The sequence below is a fragment of the Erinaceus europaeus genome, chromosome 4, assembly GCF_950295315.1.
Source record: "Erinaceus europaeus chromosome 4, mEriEur2.1, whole genome shotgun sequence".
Lineage (NCBI taxonomy): Eukaryota > Metazoa > Chordata > Mammalia > Eulipotyphla > Erinaceidae > Erinaceus > Erinaceus europaeus.
The window spans coordinates 113,891,641-113,919,467 of record NC_080165.1 but is presented as its reverse complement, the minus strand read 5'-3'; the positions used below and the strand labels follow the sequence as shown (position 1 = coordinate 113,919,467).

General features: G+C 38.6%; 1 protein-coding gene across 1 annotated transcript in view; it reads right to left on the bottom strand.

Annotated features, from left to right (window-relative positions):
* IL20RA (interleukin 20 receptor subunit alpha) overlaps positions 1 to 27,827 on the bottom strand; it is a 42,025-nt gene that overhangs the window by 2,954 nt on the left and 11,244 nt on the right. The window contains 5 exon segments of the mRNA XM_060190833.1: positions 2 to 230; positions 2,068 to 2,280; positions 3,069 to 3,244; positions 4,905 to 5,083; positions 16,753 to 16,888. Of these exon segments, the coding sequence (XP_060046816.1) occupies positions 2 to 230; positions 2,068 to 2,280; positions 3,069 to 3,244; positions 4,905 to 5,083; positions 16,753 to 16,829 (874 nt within the window). The 5' untranslated portion in view covers positions 16,830 to 16,888.

Below are 27,827 nucleotides of genomic sequence, written 5' to 3'. Positions count from 1 at the left end.
TGTGAAGCATATCCTAAGTGTTTTACTTCCACTTCCTCCAGAGGGGGCTCCCGGTCTACACTGGACTCAGTGTCCTTCAAGTCCAACGTGTCTTTGTTTCTTTCCATTACATATACATCTTTATGAGAAATTTTGGAATCCTCCAACATATTGAGGGTGATAAAGTTAATCACAAGCTTTTCAGCAGGAACAAAGAATCTTTTGTCAAGTTCACCTCCATAAATCAAAATCTATCGAGAGAGAAGAGAATGGTTTTTATCTTGTTTACTTTAGAGAGATATTAAAAACAGTTGTTAATTGGAATGCACACTCTCATCAGATATTTTTTAAAGAGCTCCTTTTACTAACTCATGGAAGAAAACTTCACTTAGAATGCACAGAAAACCTTACTACCATGAAGATAAGAGACTCAAGACCCTTGACAAGCTTATAAAAGTGAAAAGTGGTTTAATGGGTGGTGTTTACCCAGTTTAAAAGTCAGACTGTGACTTCCCCTTCCTTCAAGTGGCTGAAAGAATGCAAGGAATTATAAAATGTCTCAAGTCTGTGAAATTAGAATTTTGGTCATATGAAGAGTAGCCAAGACCTGTGAAACTGTGGAATTACTTTGTTACTTATAATTCACTGTGTACATTGAATTGTGGTTATCTGGAATACTAGCCTTTTTTGTTTGTTTTAAATATAATTATGGACATACACACACAACTGTGCATGGAAATTGGGCCTGAAGAGAAAGCAGAGCATGCAATTAAGGGTGGTTTACTTTGTAAACATATATAATAATTTCCAAAGGGATATATTTTTTATAGAGAAAGGGAGAGATACTAAAGCATAGCTCCATTAACCATGGAGTCTCCTTGGTTCTATAGTGATCTTGGGTGGTGCTGGAAGTAGGTTTTATACATTTATACATATTTGAGAGTTCAACCAACCAATAAAAACAAACAAATGAAAAAACAGAAAGAAAAAGAGAGAAGCATTTGGGGCTGGGCTGTAGTGCAGCGGGTTAAGCGCACATGGGGCAAAGCACAAGGGCCTGAGTAAGAATCCCGGTTGGAGCCCCTGGTCTGCAGGTGTCTTTTTCTCTTCCTTTCTGTCTTCCCTCCTCTTGATTTCTCTCTGTCCTATCCAACAACAACAACAACTACAAGGGCAACAAAATGGGAAAAATTGCCTCCAGGAGCAGTGGATTCATAGTGCAGGCACCAAACCCCAGCAATAACCCTGCAGGCAAAAAAAAAAAAGGGAGTCGGGCTGTAGTGCAGCGGGTTAAGCGCAGGTGACGCAAAGCACAAGGACCGGCATAAGGATCCCGGTTGGAACCCCGGCTCCCCACCTGCAGGGGAGTCGCTTCCCAGGCGGTGAAGCAGGTCTGCAGGTGTCTGTCTTTCTCTCCTCCTCTCTGTCTTCCCCTCCTCTCTCCATTTCTCTCTGTCCTATCCAACAACGACAACAACAATAATAACTACAACAATAAAAAAACAACAAGGGCAACATAAGGGAATAAATAAATAAAATAAATATAAAAAAAAGAAAAAGAAAAAAAAGTTGAAAACAGAGGTGGGGGAGAGGGAGAAAGAGAGAGAGAGAGAGAAGAGTGAGAGAGAGGAGAGAGAGAGAGAGAAGCACTGTAGGAATAAGGGAACTCAATTACTTATTCACTTGCCCCAGGACCCTCGCACAGAGTGTTATCTGACTGTAACATGAAGAGCCTATAATTTTCATTCCTGAGGCAAAAGATTCTGTCTAAAAGCGTATTAGGATAATAGTTTGTTTCTAGTTATAAAATTGTCTCCTGTTCCCCTAGACCACAGAACCTCTATTGGTCAGAGTGATTAAAAGGACACTGAACTGTATAAAAGCTCTTAATTGTTAATTTTTCAAGGCAGGAAGTCATGTGATCTCAAGAAGCTTGTGAGCAGCCAACTGGTGTGAAGAATTCCTTAAATATGGCCTAGTTCAAATGCAGTCTGGGACTGTTTTTTTTTTTTTTTCCATACTGATTGCTTCGTCATTTGTTTGCCTCCACCTACTTCTGTTAGATATAGATTTGAAAACACTTGTCTATACTGTCATACTTCTTCCTACTTTTACCCAATTTCCTTTCTCAGGCCAGCTGAGGTTTTTAAGCTTACCTTTCAAAGTCCTGAGACACTGTGTTTCAGAAGGTTCAGCAGGGCGATGGTGCCCGGGGACATAGGACTCCACGTGGACACAATACAGTGTACCTGGCTCCAGCCAGCTAAGCACTAGTGTGTGGTTATTCACACATAGGGACCACTAAGACAGGGAATTGCAAGCAACAATTAGAGATGAAGACTGCCAGTGTCAATTCAGGCAACTCTCAGTAATTAAAAGACTAAGGGATTAAATCCTTTACCATCACAACAAATTGTCTTTTCAGTAAGATTCTTAAATTACCTTCTTTCTTTAGCTTATTAAGGAGAGACAAAAAAAAAAGCATGGCCAAGAAATCAGAGTAAAAGAACAATTTTGGGAGCCTTCAAATAATGCCACAAGGGTGGATCTGCTATTCAACATTGTACTGTGCTTTTTTTTTTTTTTTTTTTTGGTTGTTGTTGGTTCCAGGATTGCTCTGAGTTGAATTTTTCAGGTAAACAAAGACAGAGAGACAGAATGACAAAGACACCACAGTACGGAACCTGACTCCTGTGTGGCAGAGGCCTAGTTGAAACCTGGGTCAAGTACATGGCAAAGCAAGTACATTCCCAGGTGAAGTATCTTGCCATCCATGTCCTATAATTATGCTAGCATTTAAATTTCTCTCTTCAGGGATGACTAGTAGATGTCAGCAAGTAAAAACTCTCCATCAAAGTGAACTAGACATAGCTCTACACCCCATTAACGGAGAGTTTCAAGAAGAAAAACCAAAAGGAAGCACTTTCAATCTTATCACATCAGTTGCTACTGCATGCTGTATGATAGCTCTTTTGAATATCACATCTTTGTAGTTTCAGATGCAAAGAATTAAAGCCACAGAGCTACTCATTCCTACGTTAGATAAAAAAGTCATACAGGTTGTATGTTCCATTCCATTTCAGGCTTACCGTTCTATTTGACTTTGTATTATATATAGATACATTGTACTTCAGATTAGAGAATATTTGTTGCATGGAAAGAGCATTTTCTTCTGGATCTTTCTTCCACTTCTCTGGAGCAGTCAGAACAATAGAAACAGATTTCTCATCATTAGTCAGAGCAACTTTTGGAGGGCCAATTTGTGCTGAAAGAGGAGGAAAGAAGGAATTATGTTCAGATACAAGTCACTTTAGATAAAACTAAGATATAATGTTACCAAGATCAAAGCTCTAAAACTCATTCCTCTTATGGGAGCTATCTCAGAATGCTCTAAAATGGGCTGATGTGTTATGCTAAATCTTGAAGGGATCATTTCACACACTCTAACATAAATAGTAAGATAGTAAATGTCAAAAAAGTGAATTCAGGGTTAGATGGTATCTTATTCAGTATAGTGTACATATTACCATGTGTGGGGGCCTGAGTTCAAACACCCTTTTCTCACTTATGGAGGTAAGTTTCATGTGTGGTGAAGAAGTACAAGTGCCTGTCTGTCTCTCTGTCTATCTCTCATCCTTATCAAAAGAAGGAAAGACAGACAAGCAGACACACACACAGAGAAAGTCACTTATAAATGACTTTTTTTTTGAGCCCTGTAAGCTTTGAGCTCCAACAAGAACCCTGGTGGCAAAAGAAGTAATCTAAGTGTATATTTACTGAGTCCCTAATCACACAGATATTACCAGTATTTGCTGATAGAAAATATATTTAAAGTATTTATAATACTCCTGTTATTTGAAAAGCGAGTGATAAATAACATGGATATGATTTGGTACGTGGTAAAAATCAGGAATGAAGAATGGAAATGGAATGGAGAAATGAAGCACCACCTTTGGACACATGACTGAGATGATCTAGAACAACAGTTAGTTAAGTTTCACCATAAAGGGACCAGATGGTGGTGCATGTGGGTAAGTGCATATGTTTCATTGTGCAAGGACCAGGGTTCAAGCCCACTCTCATCACTTGCAGGGGAAAAAACTTCACAAATGGTGAAGCAAGTGTCTCTGTGTCTCTCTCCCACTCTGTATCCCCCCTTCCTCTTTATTTTGAGTTGTCCCTATAAAAAAAAATAAAAATAATAAACAGAAAGAAAAAGTTTTACCATAAAAGTCTAGACATTAAGTATTTTAAGCTTTGCAAGTATTACTTAAGTAAATGAAAAACCCATTATTAGCTATTGGAATAGAATAGAATTTGACCCAACATAGTCTGCTAACTTGTAGTCTGGAAGGGCATCAATGAAAAAACTATAGACTCAGTATAGTAATATAAATTTCATTCTAGAATATCTGAGTGGTCCTCTATGGATAAATAAACTATAGATCAAAGTTGGAAAAATTAAAAGGAGACTATTGCCATAATTTTGAGTTAAATCTAGAAATCACATCATGACAGTGTCAAGTTTGTAGTTAGAATAGACAGTTTAGTGATCTGAATAATCTTAATGAATTTTGTAGATACATAGCAGTGGGTTAAATGACCCACACTATTGAAAATATCTGTCAATTGTGTTTCAAATTACACAGCTTCCATCAAACCATAAAACAAAAAAATTGATATTATTGACATATATTATCAATTTTGATTGTGGGAGAGATCTTAAGGATCACTTGGCCAGATCTTTCATTTTAAAGAGGAAACTCGAGGTCCAGGGAGTTAAAACTATGCAGGCTGTTTTTTTCCCCAGTTGAAGCACAGAGCACAGAATAATCAAGCAGAGCCCTAGCCTCTCAGGCTGTTACATCAGGAGGCCATGTGATCTTGATCTTAATACATGTTTAATAGGTAACTGTGCTACTTACTTTCTAAAAAAGGGTAGAAGCGTCCTGTTTCTGCCCATTTGGAGCAATTTTTTCCTGAAATGGCCTTAACTCTGCCATAATATTGGTGTTCATAGTCAGAAGTTTCAGCAGAGAGATCACAGTAGGTGCTATTGATATATCTACATTTGGAAATATTCAACCATTTCTTTTGCCCATATCTGTTAAGAAGGAAACTGAGTTAATAATGATATGCCTCTATGCATTACAATAGGAAAAACAGTTATACAAAACCAAATAGAACTGAAGATGTTTTCTTCATAACAACAAAAGTGCCTCTCATTAATATAAAAAGGAATCAATTTTTTGCTGTTAGCAATTTTTTTCATTAGTTGTCAGGAACATGAGTCAGAGTTTCTGTAATCACCTTTCTTTTCTGTGAATTATAATGTGGAAAGTACATTTGGAAAGCATGTACTTTATTATTAATCTTAGGATACAGGAAAATATTACAATTCTAGTGATTAAGTTTTTAGTCTATTAGGAATGCTCAGGCCAGTTTACTTTTTTTTATTTAGTCATCATTTTATCTTAGAAAAAGAATTACCTTGACATTCTCAAAGCATTTGAAACATCTACTTACCACTAAGGTTTCTGGGAAAAATCCACTAGGCTAACTTGCATACTCAAACCTGCATTTTCAGTACTTGTAGTGATGATAATGGTGATATTAGCTAGCTTGTTTAGATTGAGTTTTCTTTATTAAAAACACAATGCACATCAGAAATAAGAATGGAGAAATAATTTCAGTACTTTGTAAGTTGAACAGACTGATGTGTGGAAAGTTTTAATGACCCAGGATGAGCCAGTGAAAAATAGAAGACTGGATAGGAGACTACGGAAGAAATTAAAGCAGGCATGTCTTGGGTTTAGAATGATAACTCTGGTGGTAGCAGAATTTGGTGAATATGACACTGTAGTGTTTCAAGTGGAAGATGTTGGTAGATAGTACAATGGATGGTGGTAGTGAAATGAGTAACAGGACAAAAGGAAGAAATATAACAAATGGGACTCAGTGATTAAGGAAACTGAATTAATAATGATATGCCCTCTATGCATTACAATAGGAAAAACCGTTATTATACAAAACCAAATAGAACTGAAGACCTTCTCTTAAAGATTAAAGGCATGATGAAATGATGATGTAACAACTATGTCTGTTTCTGTCTGGGAGTTGAGTGGGATGTGGGTAAAATTTACCAAGATGAGGAATATTGAAGAAGACTGGACTTGGGAAATAGGTGTGGAGAACAGGTGAGAAATAAGTTAAATATGGGCCCCAGATTAAATCAGTGGGGTCTACAGTCAACAATATTTATAACACCTTTCCCATATTTGAGAGCTACTCTCTTCCCTGATCCAGTTTTCTAGCCTTTTTTCCAGACATGATATCATCTCCCCAGACAATAACTTGGCTCCACCTGCATATCAGAGGTCAGGTTCAGGAAAAAACTAGTATAGTCATGGGCCCTTTGGAATATAACTAAAATAGGCCTACTAGGTATCTTCAAAATAGAGACTCCCACAATTCTTCATCTGCAATATTCCAGCCTTTAGGTTCATGATTAGTCAACAATTTGTTTGGCTTTATATGTTAACTCTTTTTTCAGCCACCAGGTTCCAGATGCTACCATGAACCAACTGGACCTTGCTGGGCAGATGACCCCACCCATATGTCCTGGAACCCTGCTTCCCCAGAGCCATACCCCCCTAGGGAAAGAGAGAGACAGGCTGGGAGTATGGATTGACCTGCCAATGCTCATATTCATCAGGGAAGCAATTCTAGAAGCCAGCCTTTCCACCTTCTGTACCCCATAATAATCCTGGGTCCATACTTCCAGAGGGTTAGGAAAAGCTATCAGAGTAGGGGATGGGACATGGAGTTCTGATGGTGGGAATTGTGTATTGTACCCCTCTTATCCTATGATTTTGCCAGTATTTCCTTTTTATAAATAAAAATTAAAGAAAAAAAAAAAGAAGAAAGAAAGAAGCAAGCTCAGGAAGATAGTTGAGAGAGACATGGCCATGAAGTGAGTGACCAGATCAGATTCTTCCCTCAAATAGCAAACATCTACAACTATCTAACTTAACAAAATTCACCAACTATAGCTGAGATATCCACAAAAACAGCATAGCTTCAGCTGGTAGGTATTCTTGGACATGGTTGGGTAAGTAGGGGCATGGAATTGAAACACAAAGAATTTAGAGCTCCAGCAGAGCACGGTGCCATTTTCCCTCTAGGTACAGCAAGTAGTCAAGACAACACACAGTATTGGCAGTGAGAAAAGGAAATTTATCTTAATCTTTGGCCTCAGAGGCATTACCCTACTAAATTAAAGGTAAGGACACACTAAAAAAGCAAGGAGCATTTGTGACTAAAAGAAATTTGGTCTGTATTTACAGCAGCTGGTGGTGGCTAAGTGGTAAAGTCAGACCTGCTTCTATGAACACAGCTGCAGCCCTAGTAGCAACCCCCTGAGTCTTGGTTTTAGATTGAAATCATTCAGAGAAGTCATGTACATTTACCACACAGAGTACAAACAGCTCAAAACAACAACAACAACAACAACAAAACCTAACCCCAGTCTCCACCCCTCCACCATACATAATATAACAAAGTGAAGCCCAGATACCACAACAATATCACCACCTGCTGGCCAGCAATAGCCACTAGAAGAAATGTACAAACAGAAATATTTCAGAAACAAACTGCCAAACATGCCAAGTCAGACAGATAGAAATGAAACAGAAGGACTCCAAGAAAATAGAGACATAGACGGACTATCATAGAAAGACTACAAAAAGGTCATTATGAGGATTTTCCAAGATCTAGGTAAAGTATGGAGAAACATAGTCAAGAGTTCCAATACATCAGATAAGAGGCTAATAACCAAAATATATAAAAAGCTCACCAAGCTCAGAAACAAAAAGACAAATGACCCTATTAAAAAATAGTAGGAAGATATGAACAGAATATTTACCATAGAAGAGATCCAACATGAAAAGCCAAGTCACTGAATGCCACTCTACTTCATTCCTGTGAGATTGTCATACATCAGAAATGAGAGCAACAACAAATGCTGGTGAGATTGTGGGGGCAAAGGAACCCTCCTGCACTGCTGATGGGAATGTAAATTGATCCAACCCCTGTGGAGAACAGTCTGGATAACTCTCAGAAGGCTATAAATGTACCTACCCTAAGCCCCTGCAATTTCTCTTCTGGAGATACGTCCTAAGGAACCAAACATACCCATCCCAAAAGACTTGTATATACCTATGTTCATAGAAGCACAATTTGTGATAGCCAAAACCTGGAAGCAACTCAGGTGTCCAACAACAGATGAGTGGCTGAGAAATGGAATACTACTCAGCTACTAAAAATGGTGAATTCACTTTCTTTACCTCATATTGGATGGAGCTTGAAGGAATCATGTTAAGTGAGATAAGCAAGAAAGAGAAGGATGAATATGGGATGATCTCACTCAGAGCTAGAAGTTGAAAAATAAGAACAGAAGGGAAACATAAAGCAGAACTTGGACTGGAGTTGGCATATTGCATCAAAGTAAAAGACTCTGGGTGAGTGACAGAGGGAGGGTTCAGGTCCTGGAACACGATAGCAGAGGAGGACCTTGTGGGGTTTGTATTGTTAAGTGGAAATGTTATGCATGTACAAACTATTGTATTTCACTGTTGACTGTAAATCACTAATATCCCAATAAAGAAATAATTTAAAAAAGTCTTTTTACAGACTGTGAGTATGGATCGATCTGTCAATGCCCATGTTCATCAGAGAAGCAATTACAGAAGCCAGACCTTCCACCTTCTGCATCCCACAATGACCTTGGGTCCATACTCCCAGAAGGTTAAAGAATAGGAAAGCTATCACAGGAGGGGATGGGATACAGAGTTCTGGTAGTGGGAATTGTGTGGAGTTGTACCCCTCTTATCCTATGTTTAGTCAGTGTTTCCTTTTTATAAATAAAAAAAATTAAAAAAGTCTTTTTAACAAGTGGTACTGGGAGAACTGGACAGTCACATGTAGAATAATGAAACTATACCACAACTTAACACTGTACACGAAAATTAACTAAAAAAGGTTCAAAGATCTGGCTATTAGACCTGAAAGTATAAAATACATAGAAAAGCATATCAGTGAAACATTTAATGACATTAACACTAAAGATGTATTTGGAGACTCTACCCTATGGGCAAGGGAAATAAAACTAAAACTGAACAAATGGGACTATATCAAATCAAAAAGCTTCTATACATCAGAAGAAAACTCTATGAGGATAAATAGGAAACCCTGCAACTGGGAGCGCATATTTGCACATCATACTTCAAACAAGCAATTAATATCAAACATCTATAAAGAATTCATACAGCTCTACAAAAAGAAAAAGAACAATCCAATAAAAAGTGGGCAGCTGATATAAATAGATAATTCTCTATAGAGGAGATACACATGGCCCACAGACATATGCAGAAAACTTCAATTCACTCATCACCAGAGAAACGCAAATTAAAACCACATTGAGATACCACCTCACACTTGTTAGAAAGGCCTTTATCAACAAAACAGGAGAGGATAATTGTTGGAAAGGATGTGGAGACAGAGTAACTCTATTAACTGCAAACTGGTGCAATCACCATGAAGAATAGTATGGAATACTGTAATAAAATACAAATGGAAATACCTTATGATCTAGCAATATCACTCCTAGGTATTTATCCAAAAGAGATAATAACACTATTTCAAAGGGATATATATATACCTTTGTGTTCATAGATGCATTATTCATAATAGCCGAAATTCCTTTCAATAGATGACTGGATAAAATACTTATGAGACATATACTCAATAGAGTTTTACTCAGCAATGAAAAAGATAACATTGTGTCCTTTGGGATAAAATGAATGGAATTGGAGAAGATTATGCTTAATGAACCAAGTAAGGAGGTAAAGGACAAATACAGGATGGTTTTATTCATATGTGGAATTTAGATAAATTAAACTTGAAAGGAAACAAAATGTTAATGCATATCTGAGACTGTGAAAAACTACAGTGGCTATCTGTGGGGGGTTTGGGATTGAGGAGGAGACAAAGACCTTTGGTAAAGGTGTGACATTATAATCCTATTTACTTATAATCTTATGAATCACTATTAATTTAACATAATCAGGGGATAGATTTAATACTTAAAGCTCTCTAACTGCCTTGACCATAACTCTAAGTATACATATTTTCTTTAGCCTAAGTATGTTGTAGGCACTTTAGGGCAGCAGTGGGGAAAAGGAAGGCAGCTGAGTAATCAGGATGTTTGCTGGCGGTTTTAAGGTAAACCACACACAGTAATCCATGGCTTTTAATTAAAGAAGAAAGGGGGGGGGGGAGGTGGCATGTGTAGAAAGACGCCCATGTCCGGGAGTCCAGCCTTCATAAATCCAGAGACCTGCCATATCTCAATCCACAGTGGGGGAGAGTTTGGGGTCAGACCCGCTCACACCTCATGGAAACTACGGCCTGGATTTTCCCGGGCAATGGGTCCAGTCCCCAACACCTGGGTACATTCACTGGAGCTGCATAAAAATATCAAAATATAATATTTTACTTGCCCAAGGCTACCAGGTTAACAGATGACCATCTAGCTTTGGAGCTAAGCTTGGGGCCCTATATTTCTGTCCAAGCATGCCATGTCTCCAGTATGGCACATTTATTTAAACATAATCCTTTTTAGGGTCATTTCTGGTTTTTCACTGTTCTGGGCTGATTTTTTTCAAAAAGAAACTGACAGGGCAACAACTAGGGCAACAAAAAGGGGGAAAAATGGCCTCTAGGAGCGGTGGATTCATGGTGCAGGCACCGAGCCCAGCAATAACCCTGGAGGAACAAAAAAAAAAAAAAAAAGAAAGAAACTGACAGGCAGTTAGAGAGAAAGAAAGAAATCACAGCACTCAAACTTCCTTCAATTAAATGGGGACTAGGTTTGGATTTAGCTTACACATGCGGCAAAGCAGTGCATTAGCCACGTTTTACTAGCTTTAAAATACTCTTTTTAAAAAATTGTACAATCTGGGGAATGTTATGCATGTAAAAAAAAAAAAAAAAAAAGGAAGAAGAAGTAGAAATGCAAAGCAGAAATTGACTGAGTTTGGAGTATGGCACCAAAGTAAGAAAGCAGAAGTATACTAGAGTTTGCAGTGAGTACCTCCCTAATACTTCCTCTTCACTTTTCCAAGCTTTGGGTCCATGATTGCTCAACAATTTGTTTGGCTTTGTATGTTGACTCTCTTTTCAGTCACCAGGTTCCAGGTGTCATCAGGATGCCGGCCAGACTTCCCTGGATTGAAGACCCCACCAATATGTCCTGGAGCTCAGCTTCCCCAGAGACCCACCCTACTAGGGAAAGAGAGAGGCAGACTGGGAGTATGGACCGACCAGTCAACGCCCATGTTCAGCGGGGAAGCAATTACAGAAGCCAGACCTTCTACCTTCTGCAACCCACAATGACCCTAGGTCCATGCTCCCAGAGGGATAAAGAATGGGAAAGCTATCAGGGGAGGGGGTGGCATATGGAGATTGGGTGGTGGGAATTGTGTGGAGTTGTACCCCCTCCTACCCTATGGTTTTGTTAATTAATCCTTTCTTAAATAAAAAAATTAAAAAAAAAATTGTACAATCTGGGAGTTGGGCTGTAGCGCAGCGGGTTAAGCGCAGGTGGCGCAAAGCACAAGGACCGGCATAAGGATCCTGGTTCGAACCCCGGCTCCCCACTTGCAGGGGAGTCACTTCACAGGTGGTAAAGCAGGTCTGCAGGTGTCTATCTTTCTCTCCTCCTCTCTTTCTTCCCCTCCTCTCTCCATTTCTCTCTGTCCTATCCAACAACGACAAAAACAATAATAACTACAACAATAAAACAACAAGGGCAACAAAAGGGAATAAATAAATAAAATAAATATTTTAAAAAAATTGTACAATCTAAATTACTTTCTCTTAGAGAAGAGATGACTCTTCTTGGTTTTTTAAAAGTCTTTTTTTTTCTGAATCACATGGGGAGTGAACAAACTCTTTTCTCTACCTAATGGAAAAGGAAGCAAAGACATACTCATGAATCACTTTTCTTTGTAGAGTGATGTCTTTTTAAACACCAGCTTCTAAGACACTCATAAACGAGAATGAGACTCTAGATAAATGTGGTCTTTCTGAATCATAGTTGGATTCTTTTGGTGCTAGTAGTGGCCAGACTTTTTTTCAAAGAAAAAATAACTTTTTTCTTTCTTTTTTTTTTTTTTTTTAAACTATGGGACTCAAAATAAAACTCAGTCAGACAAGTATAATAGAAAAATGTATTACCTTGAAACACATTACCCTAATGCATCTGAAATATATGATTCTTCACAACTTATTAAATATTTAATTGAAGGAAGTTTGAGTGCTGTGATTTCTTTCTTTTTCTCTGCCTGTCAGTTTCTTTTTGAAAAAAAAAATCAGCTCAGAACAGTGAAACACCAGAAATGACCCCCAAAAGGACTATGTTTAAATAAATGTGCCATGCTGGAGACATGGCATGCTTGTGCATGAGGGTGGACAGAAATATAGGGCCCCAAGCTTAGCTCCAAAGTTAGATGGTCATCTGTTAGCCTGGTAGCCTTGGGCAAGTAAACAACTAGATTATACCATATGTAGCCTTCATAAAAATAACTGATTCCAACTTAAGAGGAAAAAAAATAGATTGAAGTAAGATTAAAGGAGTTGCTGAAGTTCAAGTATTTTATAACCATAAGAGCTATTAGTCCACGAAAGATTTTTTTTTAATTAAGAACTCAGTATTCTTTCTTTTTTTCTTTTTCTTTCCTTTTTTTTTTTCTTTTTGTGCCTTCAGGGTTATTGCTTGGGCTCAGTGCCAGTACTATGAATCCACTGCACCTAGTGGTCATTTTATTTTGCATTTTATCAGCTAGGACAGAGAAAAGTTGAGAGGGGAGAGGGAGATAGAGAAATACCTAATCAAATAGTTTCTACTTAGACCTAGATATCCTCCTCACTTACTTCCTATTTCACTTCCCTCAGTCACTCCAAAACTAACTTTGTCAGACAAAGTAAGGATTACAAAAGCAGGATAAGGGCAAGAGACTGGCATACTTTTAAAAAATTTATTTATTTATAAATTATTTATTTATTTACTTATAAAATGGAAATATTGATAAGACCATAAGATAAGACATGTACATTTCCACACAGTTCCCACCACCTGAACTCCATATCCCATCTCCTCCCTTGAAAGCTTTCCTATTCTTTATTACTCTGGGAATGTGGACCCAGGATCATTGTGGGGTGGAAGGCCTGGACTCTGTAATTGCTTCCTTGCTGAACATGGACATTAGCAGGTCAATCCATACTCCTAGACTGCCTCAAAGTGGGGCAGGGATCTGGGGAGGTGGGGTCCCAGGACATATTGGTGGGGTCATTTGCCCAGGGAAGTCAGGCTGGCATCATGTTAGCATCTGGAACCTGGTGGCTAAAAAAGAATTAAGATATAAAGTAGAACAAATTGTTGACTAATAATAAACCTAAAGGGAAGAATATTATTGATGTGGATTTGGGAGGGGTTGTCTCCATTTTTGAAAAAGCTAGTAGGTCTAATTTTAGGCCAATTTCAAGGGGCCCATGACTTTACTGATTTTTGCCTGAGCCTGGCAGCTAACTTTCAGGTGAACCCAAAGTATTGTCTGGAGAGATGGTGTTATACTTGGAAAAAGGGCTAGAAAGCTGGGTCAGGGATGAGAATAACTCCCAAATATGGGGAAAGTATATAAATATTGTTAACTGTAAACCCCATCGATTTGATCTGGGGCCCATATTCAGCACAGGAGCCTATGTAACCTCTGCATCCTGTAGGTCTGAGAGACTGGCATACTTTAATGATGACTCTTTTATCACTACCAGACCACCCCCTCACCTGGGGCCCTAGTCAGGGAATCCTGGGATTCCCATACAGACATGATGGGCCTAGACCTCTAACAGATTCCTGTCTCCACTGTCACTGGTCATCTCCACCAAATACAAATAATGGACACATTTGTGGGACCCTATAGGACCTTTCCCTACAATGGTAAGGACTGTTCCATTCTCCTAAGGGAGATTGGACAACATACTCTACAACTCAAGGAAGATGGGTCCTGAAATTAGTGCAGCCTGGAATGTTCCTACCTGTGACCACAGGATGCAAGCTCAGACCTACGGGGATGCAGAAGTTACACAGGCTCCTATGGGCCCCAGATTAAGTTGATGAGTATACAGTTAACAATATTTATATACTTTCCCCATATTTGAAAGTTACTCTCATCCCTGATCTAGCTTTCTAGTCTTTTTTCCAACTATAACACCATCTCCCAGACAATACTTTGGGTCCACCTGCAAGTTAGCTGTCAGGTTCAGACAAAAACTAGTAAAGTCATGGGCCCCTTGGAATATACCTAAAAATAGACCTACTAGCTTTTTAAAAAATAGAGACCCCCCAAATCCTCATCTATAATATTCTTCCCTTTAGGTTTATTATTAGTCAACAATTTGTTCTGCTTTATATCTTAATTCTTTTTTAGCCACCAGGTTCCAGATGCTAACATGATGCCAGCCTGACTTCCCTGGGCAAATGACCCCACCAATGTGTCCTGGAACCCTGCCTCCCGAGAGCAGGGAAAGAGACACTCCACCAGGGAAAGAGACAGTCTAGGAGTATGAATTGACCTACTACTGTTCATATTCAGTAGGAAAGCAATTACAGAAGCCAGACCTTCCACCTTTTACGGCTCATAAATGATCCTTGGTCTATACTCCCAGAGGGATAGAGAATAGGAAAGCTTTCAAGGGAGGGGATGGGATAGGGAGTTCTGATGGTGGGAATTGTGTGGAAATGCACACTTCTTATCCTATGATCTTGTCAATATTTCCATTTTATATTTAAAAAAATGTTTTACCTGAATATGGATTTATCTCACTCATAGACAAAAGTTGAAAAATAAGAACAAAAGGGAATAAACAAAGCAGAACTTGGACTGGATTGGTGTACTGCACCAAAGTAAAGGACTCTGGGGTGTGTGTGTGTGTGTGGGGGGGGGTTTCAGGTCCTGGAACATGATGGCAGAGGAGGACCTAGTGGGGGATGAATTGTTATGTGGAAAACTGAGAAATGTTACACATGTACAAAGTATTTTAATGGTGACTGTAAACCATATATCCCCCAATAAATAATAAAAAATATTATTCCTATTGTCTTAGAATACCTTAACCTTCCTCTTTTCATTAAACTTCGCTACTAAAACTTGCTTGTAGGTTCTAGCTGGGGAGTGTAGCGACTTGTACACCCTCGATTGAAGATGGGTCCATCTCTATTTAGGGAAGGATGTCCTCTGACCCAGCATGCATCTTCAAAGGGACACATGCATGGAGTTACAAGGGAGGAAGAGGACAACCATCCAGCCAGCCAGATCAGTTGAATCAAACCTGGTGATCAATGGTGTGACAGATGTTACAGCCAGATCACCCTCATAGCCAAGCTTTGCCATTAGAAACCATGCTGTTGAGGCAGGGTGGTGGCACATCTGGTTGAGTGCACATGTTGCAGTGTGCAAGTACCCGCCCAATTCATGCCCCTGGTCTCCATCTGCAGGAGTGATGTCTCTTCACAAGTTCACAAGTGATGTCTCTGCAGGTGTCTTTCTGTCTCTCTTCCTCTCTGTTTTCCCCTTTCCTCTCAGTTTCCAGCTGGCTCTTTCCAATAAATAAATAAAGATAATTTTTTAAAAAGTTACAAAAAAGAGAAACCATGTTGTTTGTAGATGAACTATAAAAGATTATTTGTCTCAATATTTCTCCTATTTTTATGAGAAAACTTTCCAGGAACTGAAAACCTGTTCTTTTTCTTTTCTTTTTTCTTTTCTTTCTCTCTCTCTCTCTTCTTTATTAATAATGAATCACAGCCCCACAGCTTCTTTGGAATTACTACTCTTTGAATGTAACCCGTGTTGTTTATTGAATATTGATTAAATGATTATAGAATGAGGGTGTGCTCCATACCTACTAATAAAATCATATTTCCCAATTTGACAGGGAGCCAGCACATTCTCAGGTTTTGTGTTTTAGGAGGCTGATGTTGTTTATGGCACTTCAGTAAAGTTATAATGTCCGTTGGTTTCCTCTCTACCATCATCACCTCCCTTCTACTTCCCCAACCCACCACACCTTCTCCTTGGTCTATGGTTAGACTTCTTCAGTGGACATGACACTAGAACTTAATTGCTCTCTCAACAATTTTTACTCTTTTTGTTTCTCTTTCCTTATAGATAAAAAGTGTAATAGAGAGGAGGAGGAGACAGAGGGAGGGAGAGAAATAGACACATTTGTGGCACTCACTGCTCTATTACTTATGAAGTTTCCCCTCTGCAGATGGGGACTGGAGGCTTGAACCTGGGTCCTTGTGCATGGTTTTCTAGTCAACTTCTCACCTTCTAAAATGTTTATTTCCCCAACAATTCTGGATATTTCTGAGATGAAAGGTGTGCATATTTCCTCAGATACAGAATGACATTTTGAAAAATTTCTTCCATTAAACAACTTCCCTTTACCTGAGTGCCCTGCTGTTTCTGTTTCGATGAAGTTTTTTTTTTTCTAATTTAATCTAACAAACAGTAACAAGACAATTTAACAGGTAGCATCTGAAAATTCCCTTCAAACTATTATTCCATACGATAGATGATTTATCTTTGCCCAATTAGCCGAAGTCTGAGTTTTATGGTCATAAATTAGACAAAAGGAAAAGAATCAACTTACATGAAATATTGCACCGTGTAATTAGTTTGAACTTCTTGAAGATGCTCTGGTGGGCTCCACTGCAGGATGTTCTCCATATTGATGGATAAGAAGGTGATATTTGTAGGCTTAGGGAAACCATGAGAGATACAGGAGACTAAAAAAAAAATGAATAGAAAGTATTTGAGAACTTAGTGGAGAAGGAAAGAAAACATAGCCCTATGTTAGCAATATCCAAATATCACCCTCAACAAGTCACACCTTCCAGTATTCATGCCTATTTATTTACTCACAGGCTGAGTCTAAATTAAGCTTCGGACTTAACTTTACCCAGCAGAATATGGCAGAAATGACTGCAAGATTAAGTCATAAGATGGCCTGGAAGCTTCCACTATGCTAGGTAAAAGGTTGGCTTACTCTGCTGGAGAACCATGTTGAGAAGCCACATAAAGAGGGAAAGTTTGAGTTGTGTGTGGCTGAGTCACCCTTTCTGGGTGAAGAGTGAAGCCACTATGGATGTTTCAGCTCCATTTGCCGCAGACTGAAGATGCACAGAGACCAGTTCTCTGAATGAGACTATTTGACATTTCTCTGAGAAAAATCATCCAATTTAGTCATAGTCCACTCTCAGAATTTTAAGAAATTATGACAGTATTTTCTGAAAAAAACAAACTTTTGAAGTGATTTGTCATACTCCAGTTGATAAATGAAGCAATCCCTATATTGTACAGAGGAATAAAATTTAGCATACCTGTCTTTGAGTTCTGGAGGTTGACTGGGTTAAGTTTTACTGGAGTATATAGTAAAGCACTAACTTAAAAGGAGTTAGTGGAGGTAAATCATTTATTTAATTAAACACTCATGTAATTCATATAATTGTGCTCTAAAGATAAAAGTGACCTAGAACTGCAAATGCTGGGTAAGAGCTAGATTAGCTCACTTAATAATGTCCTTTTTGGTCAATACCAGGCCACTCCATTATCTGCGGTCCTACTCAGTGGATCCTCGGATTTCAACATAGATATGATGGGCCTAAACCTCTATCACTATTCACTTCCACCAGAAATGCCATCATAACCCCTTTTCTGGGCCTACCCAGGAACTTGTCCTCACTATAAAGTAGCAATAGTAAGGAATGTCCCACTCTCCAAAGGAAAGTTGAGTCATCCTACTCTGCCACTTGAGGAAGACTGGTCCTGAAATGAGTGCAGTCTAGAATGTTCCCAGCTGTGTCCATGAACTTTGAGCTCAGACTGACAAGGACTTAGAGGTTACACAGGCTCCTGTGCTAAATATGAATATATATGGTCCCTGAGTCAGATGGATAGGGTAAACATTTAATTGTATTTATATTTATATTTATATCTTTGTGTTTGGTAGCTACTCTCTGCCCTAATCCAACTTTCTAACCCTATTCGCAACTCTGACTACATCTTCCCAGACAATATTTTTATGTCACCTACATGTTAGCTATTAAGCTCAAGCAAAATTACTAAAGTCATGGACCCCCTAGGAGCATGCCTAAAATAAACTTCTTGGCTTTTATCCACCTTAATATTTCTATTCTCATCTGCTCTATAGCTACTTTTTGGTTCCTGCTCAATAATCATTTTGTCCTGCTTTATATCTTGTCAACTTTCAGCTACCAAGTTGCGAATGCTACTATGATTTCATTTTGACCTTCCTGAGCAGATGAACCCACCGATATGTCCTGGAACCTCACCTCTCCAGAGCCCACCCCACTAGGAAAAGATAGAAACAGGTTGGGTGCACGAATCAACCTGCCAACACTCATATCCAGCAGAGAAGCAATTACAGAAGCCAGAACTCCCACCTTCTGCACTCCATAAAGAATATTGGCCTATACTCTCAGAGAGAAAGAAATTTTAGGGGAAGATGACACAGTACACTGAAATCCAATTCCATCAGGACCTGGAGAGAGAAGAGTAAAAAAGGAAAGACATTTGGAAGTAGTAACAGGTGTAGGTGTGACTTAGAAAGGAAGAAAGGGATGTGTGTGTGTGTGTGTGTGTGTGTGTGTGTGTGTGTGTGTGTAATATTCAACTTATCTCTGTGACCTTGGGAAAACTACTGCAGTTTCCAATAAAGGGAATAGGGACACAAAATCCAATGTAAGGAATAGGGACACAATACTATGGTGATGGGAACTGTGTTGAATTATACCATTGTTATCTCATAATTTTGTAGATCAATAATAAATCACTAATAAAAATTAAAAATACTAACATAGAGAACTAATTAAAAGAAACACCTCTATAGAGAGTGGGAAAGTGAGACACAAGGAAGAAACTAGCAAAGAGGAAAAGAATTCAGAATAGACTATTATATAAAAAGAAACCCATACATTACAGAGCTCGAGAATACAGGTTGAAGCCCCTTGTCTTCACCTATCCTAGACCTCTCATTCTTTTATTCACCATATCTAATCCAGTGTGAAGTTTTATCACTGAGATTCTCAAAGCGTTTCAATAACTTATCCTTTTCTTTCTTTTTTTCAATTTATAAAAAGGAAACATTGACAAAACCATAGGATAAGAGAGGTACAACTCCACACAGTTCCCACCATCAGAACTCCATATCCCTCTGAGAGTGTGGACCAAGGGACATTATGGGGTGCAGAAGGTGGAATGTCTGGCTTCTGTAATTGCTTCTCCACTGAACATGGGCATTGACAAGCTGATCCATACTCCCATCTTGTCTCTCTCTTTCCCTAGTGAGGCGGGGCTCTGGGGAAGCAGGGCTCCAGGATACAATGGTGGGGTTGTCTGCCCAGAAAGTCTGGTTGGCATCATGGTAGCATCTGGAACCTGATGGATTAAAGAAGAGTTAACATATAAAGCTAAACAAATTGTTGACTAATCATGAACTTAAAGGCTGGAATAGTGCAGATGAAGATTTGGTGTCTTCATTTTGTAGATGGTTAGTAGGCCTATTTTAGTTATATTCCAAAGGGGCCATGACTTTTTTTTTCTGAGCCTGATATCTGATATGTACGTAGACCCAAGTTATTGTCTGGGGAGATGATGCCATGACTGGAAAAAGGATCAGAAACCTGGATCAGGGAAGAGAGTAGCTCCCAAATATGACTGGTGTATAAATATTGTTGACTGTAAACCCCACCAATTTGATCTGATCTGGGGCCCAAATTCAGCTTAGGAACCTATGTGACCTCTGCTCTAGTTTTAAGGGTTCTCCTCTTTCCTTTTTCCTTTTGGTCTGTCTTTCTTTATTTTCTTCTTCTACTGTCCTCTTTATTCTTCTATTGTATTTCTTCTCTCTCTCTCTCTCTCTCTCGCTCTTTCCCTTCTTCCCTCTTTCTAGAATATTGCTGAGCTTTACCTTATAGTAGTGTTGAAAACTGAACCTGGGAAGTCAGCACTTCATGCATGAAAGTCATTTGCACAGCTATTATGCAATCACCACAGTTTTCTTTCTGCCTCTGAAAGAGTAAGCCTGTGAGTGGTAACATTGTCTATGTGTGGGATCCAAGCTTAAAAAAGTGAAGTTTGACCAACACAACGATTGCCACCTCAACATGCTTCACTTCAGACTGTGTCCAGAGACTTCACGTGTGGAATGACAACCCTTCAGCTTCATTACTCGGGTGAGACCTTTCCTTTCATAGTATACTCTAATTCCATCTCAGGTGGTTCACTTTCTAACAAAGTCCCAAAACCTAGATATACACCAGTTTCTGTGAGAGAGAGCATATGTTCACACGTATCCGTAAACTACTGCAAAATATATACCTGAAAGCAGAAGTACACTAGAGTTTGCAGTGAGTACCCTCCTAACGCTTCCTCTCCACTATTCCATGCTTTGGGTCCATGATTGCTTAACAATTTGTTTGGCTTCGTATGTTAACTCTCTTTTCAGTCATCAGGTTCCAGATGTCATCAGGATGCTGGCCAAGCTTCCCTGGACTGAAGACCCCACCAATGTGTCCTGGAGCTCAGCTTCCCCAGAGACCCACCCTACTAGGGAAAGAGAGGCAGACTGGGAGTATGGACCGACCAGTCAACGTCCATGTTCAGCGGGAAATCAATTACAGAAGCCAGACCTTATAACTTCTGCAACCCACAATGACCTTGGCTCCATGCTCCCAGAGGGATAGAGAATGGGAAAGCTATCAGGGGAGGGGGTGGGATATGGAGATTGGGTGGTGGGAATTGTACCCCTCCTACCCTATGGTTTTGTTAATTAATCCTTTCTTTAAAAAAATTATAAAAAAAGTGAAGTTTGTATAAAAGAAATGTAGTTTTCACTTAACTTAGTTTTTTAAAGTTGCTGTCATAAGGAAACAAAGCATTTGACCTTCTGAAGTAAACTACACTCTGGAATACGCTATCAATCATTCATGTTCATTGAGCAACAGCCATTTTGATCAGTGTTGTATAACTGTTAAAGTAATCCTCTAGACATGCTAAGTCAATTATTAAAAGGTCGCCAAACTGATAAAATAGGTAAAGAAATTACTTATATGATGGCAACAGTAAAGCATTAAATAATTTTCTCAGCCTTCCATTTTATTTATTTTTTCTGTATAGGAAGTACATTTCACCACAAATATTGTGAAACATGTATATACCTCTCCAAGTCTACACTACAGTTAAATTGTATATCTCACCATAATTTTGGTAGCTAGTTTTCCTGATAGACTACAGTGATTATCTCCTCCTAGCATTTACAATCTACAAAACTCTATTCCCACTCTGTTTCTGGATTGCTCTGTATGACCATTAAATATGACAGAAATGATGGTTTAATCATGCACTGCTCAACATAGAAATATATTCTAAGATATACATTGTTAGATGACTTCTTATTATGCAAATATCAGCAGGATCTGCTTAACAAAATAGTGTAACTTACTATACACTTTTGCCACATGGAGTAGCCTGTTGGAACCAATGTTGTATATGCTGTCTATCACTGAGTGAAATATTAGTAAATAAAGCATGATTGGAGACCATTTCCAAAATGAATTCTACATCTGGTGTCTTCTGTCTTGCTTGCTTTCTTTGGAATATTTACTTCATGGGGAAATCAGCTGCCTTATTGAAAATAGTCCTAAGAGGAAGTCCATATGGCAAGAAAATATCTGAGCTCTGATGGGGAACTGCATGTCTCCTGCCAACAGGCATGCTGGTAAGTTTAGAGTTGGCTACTCCAATCTTAGTTAAACATTCAGATAACTACAACCCTAGTCTACATTAAAAAAAAATTTTTTTTAAAGCAGAGCACTGCTCAGCTCTGACTTACACTATTCTTATTGCTAAAGACTGAACCTGCGACTTTTGCTGTTTCAGGCATGAAAGTTAGTTGTGCTAGTGTTGGTGCCACCTTCCTGGCCCTGTTTATGTATTTATGAAGAGCCAGAACCACCTGACTAAGACATCATTAGATCCTGACCCTCATAAATGAGTGAGGTAATGTATGTTTTATCTGCTGAGGTCTAAGTCAACTTGTTACACAACAATAGAGAACTAATATAGCAAAGAATCTGATGATGAGCAAAACCAAGAGAACTGAAGGAAGAAAAAATGTCCCCTTCTAATTATAATAATGCTATGTGATACTTGTTTTAGCAATTAAGTAAAATGTTTTGTTTAATAGTTTGATTTTACTTTTATGAAAAAAATAAAACCCAAGGAGATAATTGAAAATACACTGGTCTTTAATAAGAAATTTTAATAAAATATTGACTTTTAATAGCAAATTTTAATAGCAATGCTTTTTTTTGAGATAAACAGTTAAGTTCAAAATATACTGACAGGTAGACAGGGAATCAGAGTAAGTACCTTTAATGTAATTTTTTTCTCTAGGTTTATCTTAGGGCTTGGTGCTGACACTATGAATCCATTTTTATTGGATAGGACAGAGAGAAATTGAGAGGGGAGGGAGAGATAGAGAGGAAGAGAGAAAGAGAAACACCTGCAGATCTGCCCCACTGATCTTGAAGCATACCCACTGCGGGTGGGCAGTGCGGGCTTGAACCTGGATCTTTGCAAGGGTCCTTATGCTTTGTACTATGTGTGCTTAATGTGCCACCACCCGGCCCTCTATAAATGTTTTGTACATTATTGCTGGGAATGAATATCAGTTTAACTTTTTCTAGATTCTTCATATGGATTGACATTATCATTCTTTTTGCAGATAATTACAAGTCAAAGATTGTATGAGACTACAGGAGCTAGAAGAAAGGAAGAAGTTTTCTCTAGAGATTTCTAGGAATTGGCACTGGCAATATGTTGATGTCTGACTTCTAGTTTCTAGAGCAATGAGAGAATACATTTCTGTTTTTCTTTTCTTTCCTCTCCTCTTTCTCCTCTTTCCCATTCTCTTCTTTTTCTTTTTGTAAAAATATTTATTTTATTTATTTATTCCCTTTTGTTGCCCTTGCTGTTTATCATTGTTGTTCTTCTTATTGTTGTTGTGATTGCTGTTGTTGTTGTTGGATACGACAGAGAGAAATGGAGAGAGAAGGGGAAGACAGAGATTGGGAGAGAAAGATAGATACCTGCAGACCTGCTTCACTTCTTGTGAAGTGACTACCTGTAGGTGGGGATCCGGGGGCTTGAACCAAGATCTTTATGCTGGTCCTTGCGCTTTGCGCCACATGCGATTAACATGCTGCGCTACCACCTGACTCCCATTCTCTTCTTTTTCTTATTGCCACCAGGGTTATTTCTGGGGCTCAATGCCTGCAAGATGAATTCAGTTCTCCTGGCAGCCATTTATTTCATTTATTTGTTTGTTTCTGATAGAGACAGAGAGAAATTTAGAGAGAATGGAGAGACACACACACAGAGAAAGAGAAACACCTGCAACATAGCTTCACCATTGTGAAGCTTCACCCCTGAACACTGGGACCAGGGCCTTATAGGTATACTACCACCAGGTTCCAAAATTTCAGTTTCTTTTTATCTATTTTGTTATGGCAGGTACAGAAAGCCACCAGAGGTGCCAACTATGTGGATATCTAATGGTGAGGGGCAGATATGTTCTGTTCTTCTGTTGTTCCCAGGCTAGTGGGAAAAGAGACAACATTATCAAGTAAAAGGGTAAATTAATAAATACTTATAAACTTGGTGGAAAGGTCATAAATGGGGAGTTGTTCTAAACCAAACAAATTCTACTTAGATATTTAGAGACTTGGGAATGAGCAGTGTGTTGGGAGGGCACTGTTTGAAGCAGAGACTTTGAATGCTAACTCAAAAAAGTGCCTGAAACTGTCAAAGGATTTATAAACTAGAAAAAAAAAATGACTCATAGCAATAGCCAAGATAAAATTGAAGGCTACAAAGGAGTTGAATCCTCCAGTTATTGTAAACACTGGGAAAGAGTTTGAATTATATTTGAAAGGCAATGTGCTAGTGTTTGTTATGTTTAGCAGTAGAAACCCTATGCCTACTTTTATCTATTTATTTATTCCTTTTTATAGAGACAGAGAATCTGAGAGAGAAGGAGGAGGGAGAGAGTAAAAGAACATCTATAAGAACTGCTTCACTGCTCTTAAAGTGTTCCCTCTGTAGGTAGGAACTGGGGCTTGAACCTGCATCCATGAGCATGGTAGCATGTGCACTCTTGCCAGGTATAACACCACCTAGACTCTATTTCAGATGGATTACTGCACTATTGAGGCAAGAAAAGATTACATGAGTGTGTAAGTGCAGGACTGGAAAACTAGCGAGACCGTCATGATTTACCCCTAGAGAAGAAGGCTGAGCTTGCCTTGCTGTGGATAGACAGGAGTGGTGGCAGCTTGGAGTTCTATTTTCAAGTAGAGACAAAAGCTCTAGTGATAAAGCAGAGCTGCAAAGTCCCATCATGAAGAAAACTGTTTTATTGTGAAAGCTCAATTAACAGGTGAGGATTTATCCAGGGATTTAATTGTTTTGATGAGACATGATAAAAATAGAAATAGCAAAAAAAAAAAAAGGGGGGGGGATTAGCACCTGCTTTTTAAAAGGTGGGAGAGAACATTCTTGGAAAAGAAGCAATTGTGGTCTGGGAGGTGGCGCAGTGGCTAAGGCACTAGACTCTCGAGCATGAGGTCGTGAGTTCGATCCCCAGCAGCACATTTACCAGAGTGATGGCTGGTTCTTTCTCTCCTCCTATTTTTCTCATAATAAATAAATTCTTTAAAAACAAACAAACAAACAAACAAAACCGAGCAATTGATAAGTAATGTTTTTCTCATGGCTTTTTGTTGTTAATGAATTGCATCACATTTATCTATACACGTGGAAGGTTTCCCAGTTCTGAGTAACAGGTGTCTGCTACATAATCTTATCATCCCCAAAGGAGGACCCCAAGCCCCCTCGCCCCCCCCAGGCCCTCTATTCCATGGCTTTTTGGCAGTGAAATTGTTTAGAAAACATAGAGATCGGCTACAAACAGTGAAGTCGCTATTTTTAATAGCCGAGTAGTATTCCATTGTGTATATATACCACGACTTGCTCAGCCACGGGTTGCTTCCAGGTTTTGGCTATTACAAGTTGTGCTGCCAAGAACATATGTGTACACAGATCTTTTTGGATGGGTGTGTTGGGTTCCTTAGGATATATCCCCAGGAAAGGAATTGCAGGATCCATTTCTAGCCTTCTGAGAGTTCTCCAGACTGTTCTCCACAGAGGTTGGACCAATTTATATTCCCACCAGCAGTGCAGGAGGGTTCTTTTGACCCCACAGCCTCTCCAGCATTTGCTGCTATTACCTTTTTTCATGTATGACATTTTCACAGAAGTGAAGTGGTATCTCATTGTTGTCTTTATTTGCATTTCCCTGACAATCAAACACTTGGAGCATTTTTTTCATGTGTTTCTTAGCCTTCTGGATCTCTTCTGTGGTGAATATTCTGTCCATATCCTCTCCCCATTTTTGGATGGGGTTATTTGCTTTCTTGTTGTTGAGTTTGGCAAGCTCTTTTTATCTTTTGGTTATTAAACTCTTGTTTGCTGTATGGCATGTAAAGATCTTCTCTCATTCTATGAGGGGTCTCTCGGTTTGGGTAGTGATTTCTTTTGCTGTGAAGAAGCTTTTTAATTTGATGTAGTCCAATAGGTTTATGCTTGCCTTAGTCTTCTTTGTAAATGGATTCATTTCATTGAAGATGACTTTGAAATTTATACAGAAAAGAGTTCTGCCAATATTTTCCTCTAAGTATCTGATAGTTTGTGGTCTAACATGCAAGTCCTTGATGCACTTGGAATTTACTTTTGTATTTGGTGAAGTATAGTGATTCAGTTTTATTCTTCTGCATGTTTCAACCCATTTTTTTCCAACACCATTTGTTGAAGAGACTCTGCTTTCCCCATTTAATAGTCTGGGCACCTTTGTAAAATAATATATATCCATAGGTGTGGGGGCTTACTTCTGGACTCTCAATTCTCTTCCACTGGTCAGTGTGCCTATTAATGTTTCAATACCAAGCAGTTTTGATGACAATGGCCCTGTAATACAATTTGAGATCTGGGAGAGTGATGCCTCCAGTTCTGTTCTTTCTTCCCATAATTGTTTTGGCAATTCTAGGTCTTTTCTGGTTCTAGATAAACATTTGTAGCATTTGTTCTATTCTCCTAAAATGTGGTTGGGATCTTGATGGGGATAGCATTAAATTTGTATATGGCTCTGGGTAGTATATTCATTCTGATAATGTTAATTCTGCCAACCCATGAACATAGAATATCTTTCCACTTCTTTGTGTCTTTTTCAATTTCCTTAAGGAGTGACTCATAATTTTCAGTATTCAAGTCTTTCACTTCTTTGGTTAGGTTTATTCCTAGATATTTTATTGTTTTTGTCGGTATAGTAAAAGGAATTGATTTCTGAATTTCAACTTCTTCTAACTTAGTGATTGCATAAAGGAATGCCACTGATGTCTGAATGTTAATTTTGTAGCCTGACACTTTACTGTATTGCCTGATGATTTCCAAAAGCTTCTTACTGGATTCCTTAGGTTTTTCTATGTATACTATCATGTCATCTGCAAATAGCGAGAGTTTGACTTCTTCTCTTCCAATCTGTATACCTTTAATTCCTTGCTCCTGCCTGACTGCTATGGCAAGAACTTCCAACACTATTTAATTAAAAATAGTGATAGTGTGCTCCCTATCTAGTACCTGATCTGAGGGGAAATGCTTTCAGTTTTTCACCATTGAGTATGATGTTGGCTGTAGGTTTGCTATATATAGACTCCACTATCTTCAGGAATTTTCCTTCTATTCCCATTTTTTGTAGTGTTTTGATCATAAAGGGATGTTGTATTTTTGTCAAAGGCTTTCTCTGCATCTATTGATATGACCATATGGTTTTTTTGTCTTGCTTTTGTTGATGTGGTGCATCATGTTGATTGATTTATATATATTAAACAAAACTTGCATGCCTGGGATAAACCCCACTTGGTCATGATGAACAATATTTTTAATATACTGCTGTATCCGGTTGGTTAGAATATTGTTCAATACTTTAGCATCTATGTTCATCAGAGATAATGAGCTGTAGTTTTCTTTTTTGGTTGTGTCCCTGTCTACTTTTGGTATGAAAGTGATGTTGGCTTCATAGAAGCTGGCAGGGAGTATTCCAGTGTCTTCAATCTTCTGGAAGATTTTTAAAAGTAGAGGTATTAGTTCTTCTTTGATGGTTTTGCATAATTCATTTGTAAAACCATCTGGACCAGGACTTTTATTTTTTGGAAGGTTTTTGAGAACTGTTTAAATTTCATTAGCTGTGATAGGCCTGTTCATGTTATCTAATTCCTCTTTACACTTAATTTTGGAAGTTCATAGGTATCTAGGAACTTGTTCATTTCTTCTAGGTCCTCTAGCTTGGTGGCATAGAAGTGTTCATAGAAGCCTCGAAGCCTCACATGACACATTGAATTTCTGCGGTGTCTGTTGGGATATCACCTCTTTCATTTATGATCTGATTTATATGGTCTTTACCTTTTTTGGTTTTGTGAGTTTGGGTAAATGTTTGTTGATTTTGTTGACTCTTTCGAAGAACCAACATTTACTTTCCTTGATCTTTTGTATGGCTTTCTTATTTTCAATGTTATTTATTTCTGCTGTAAC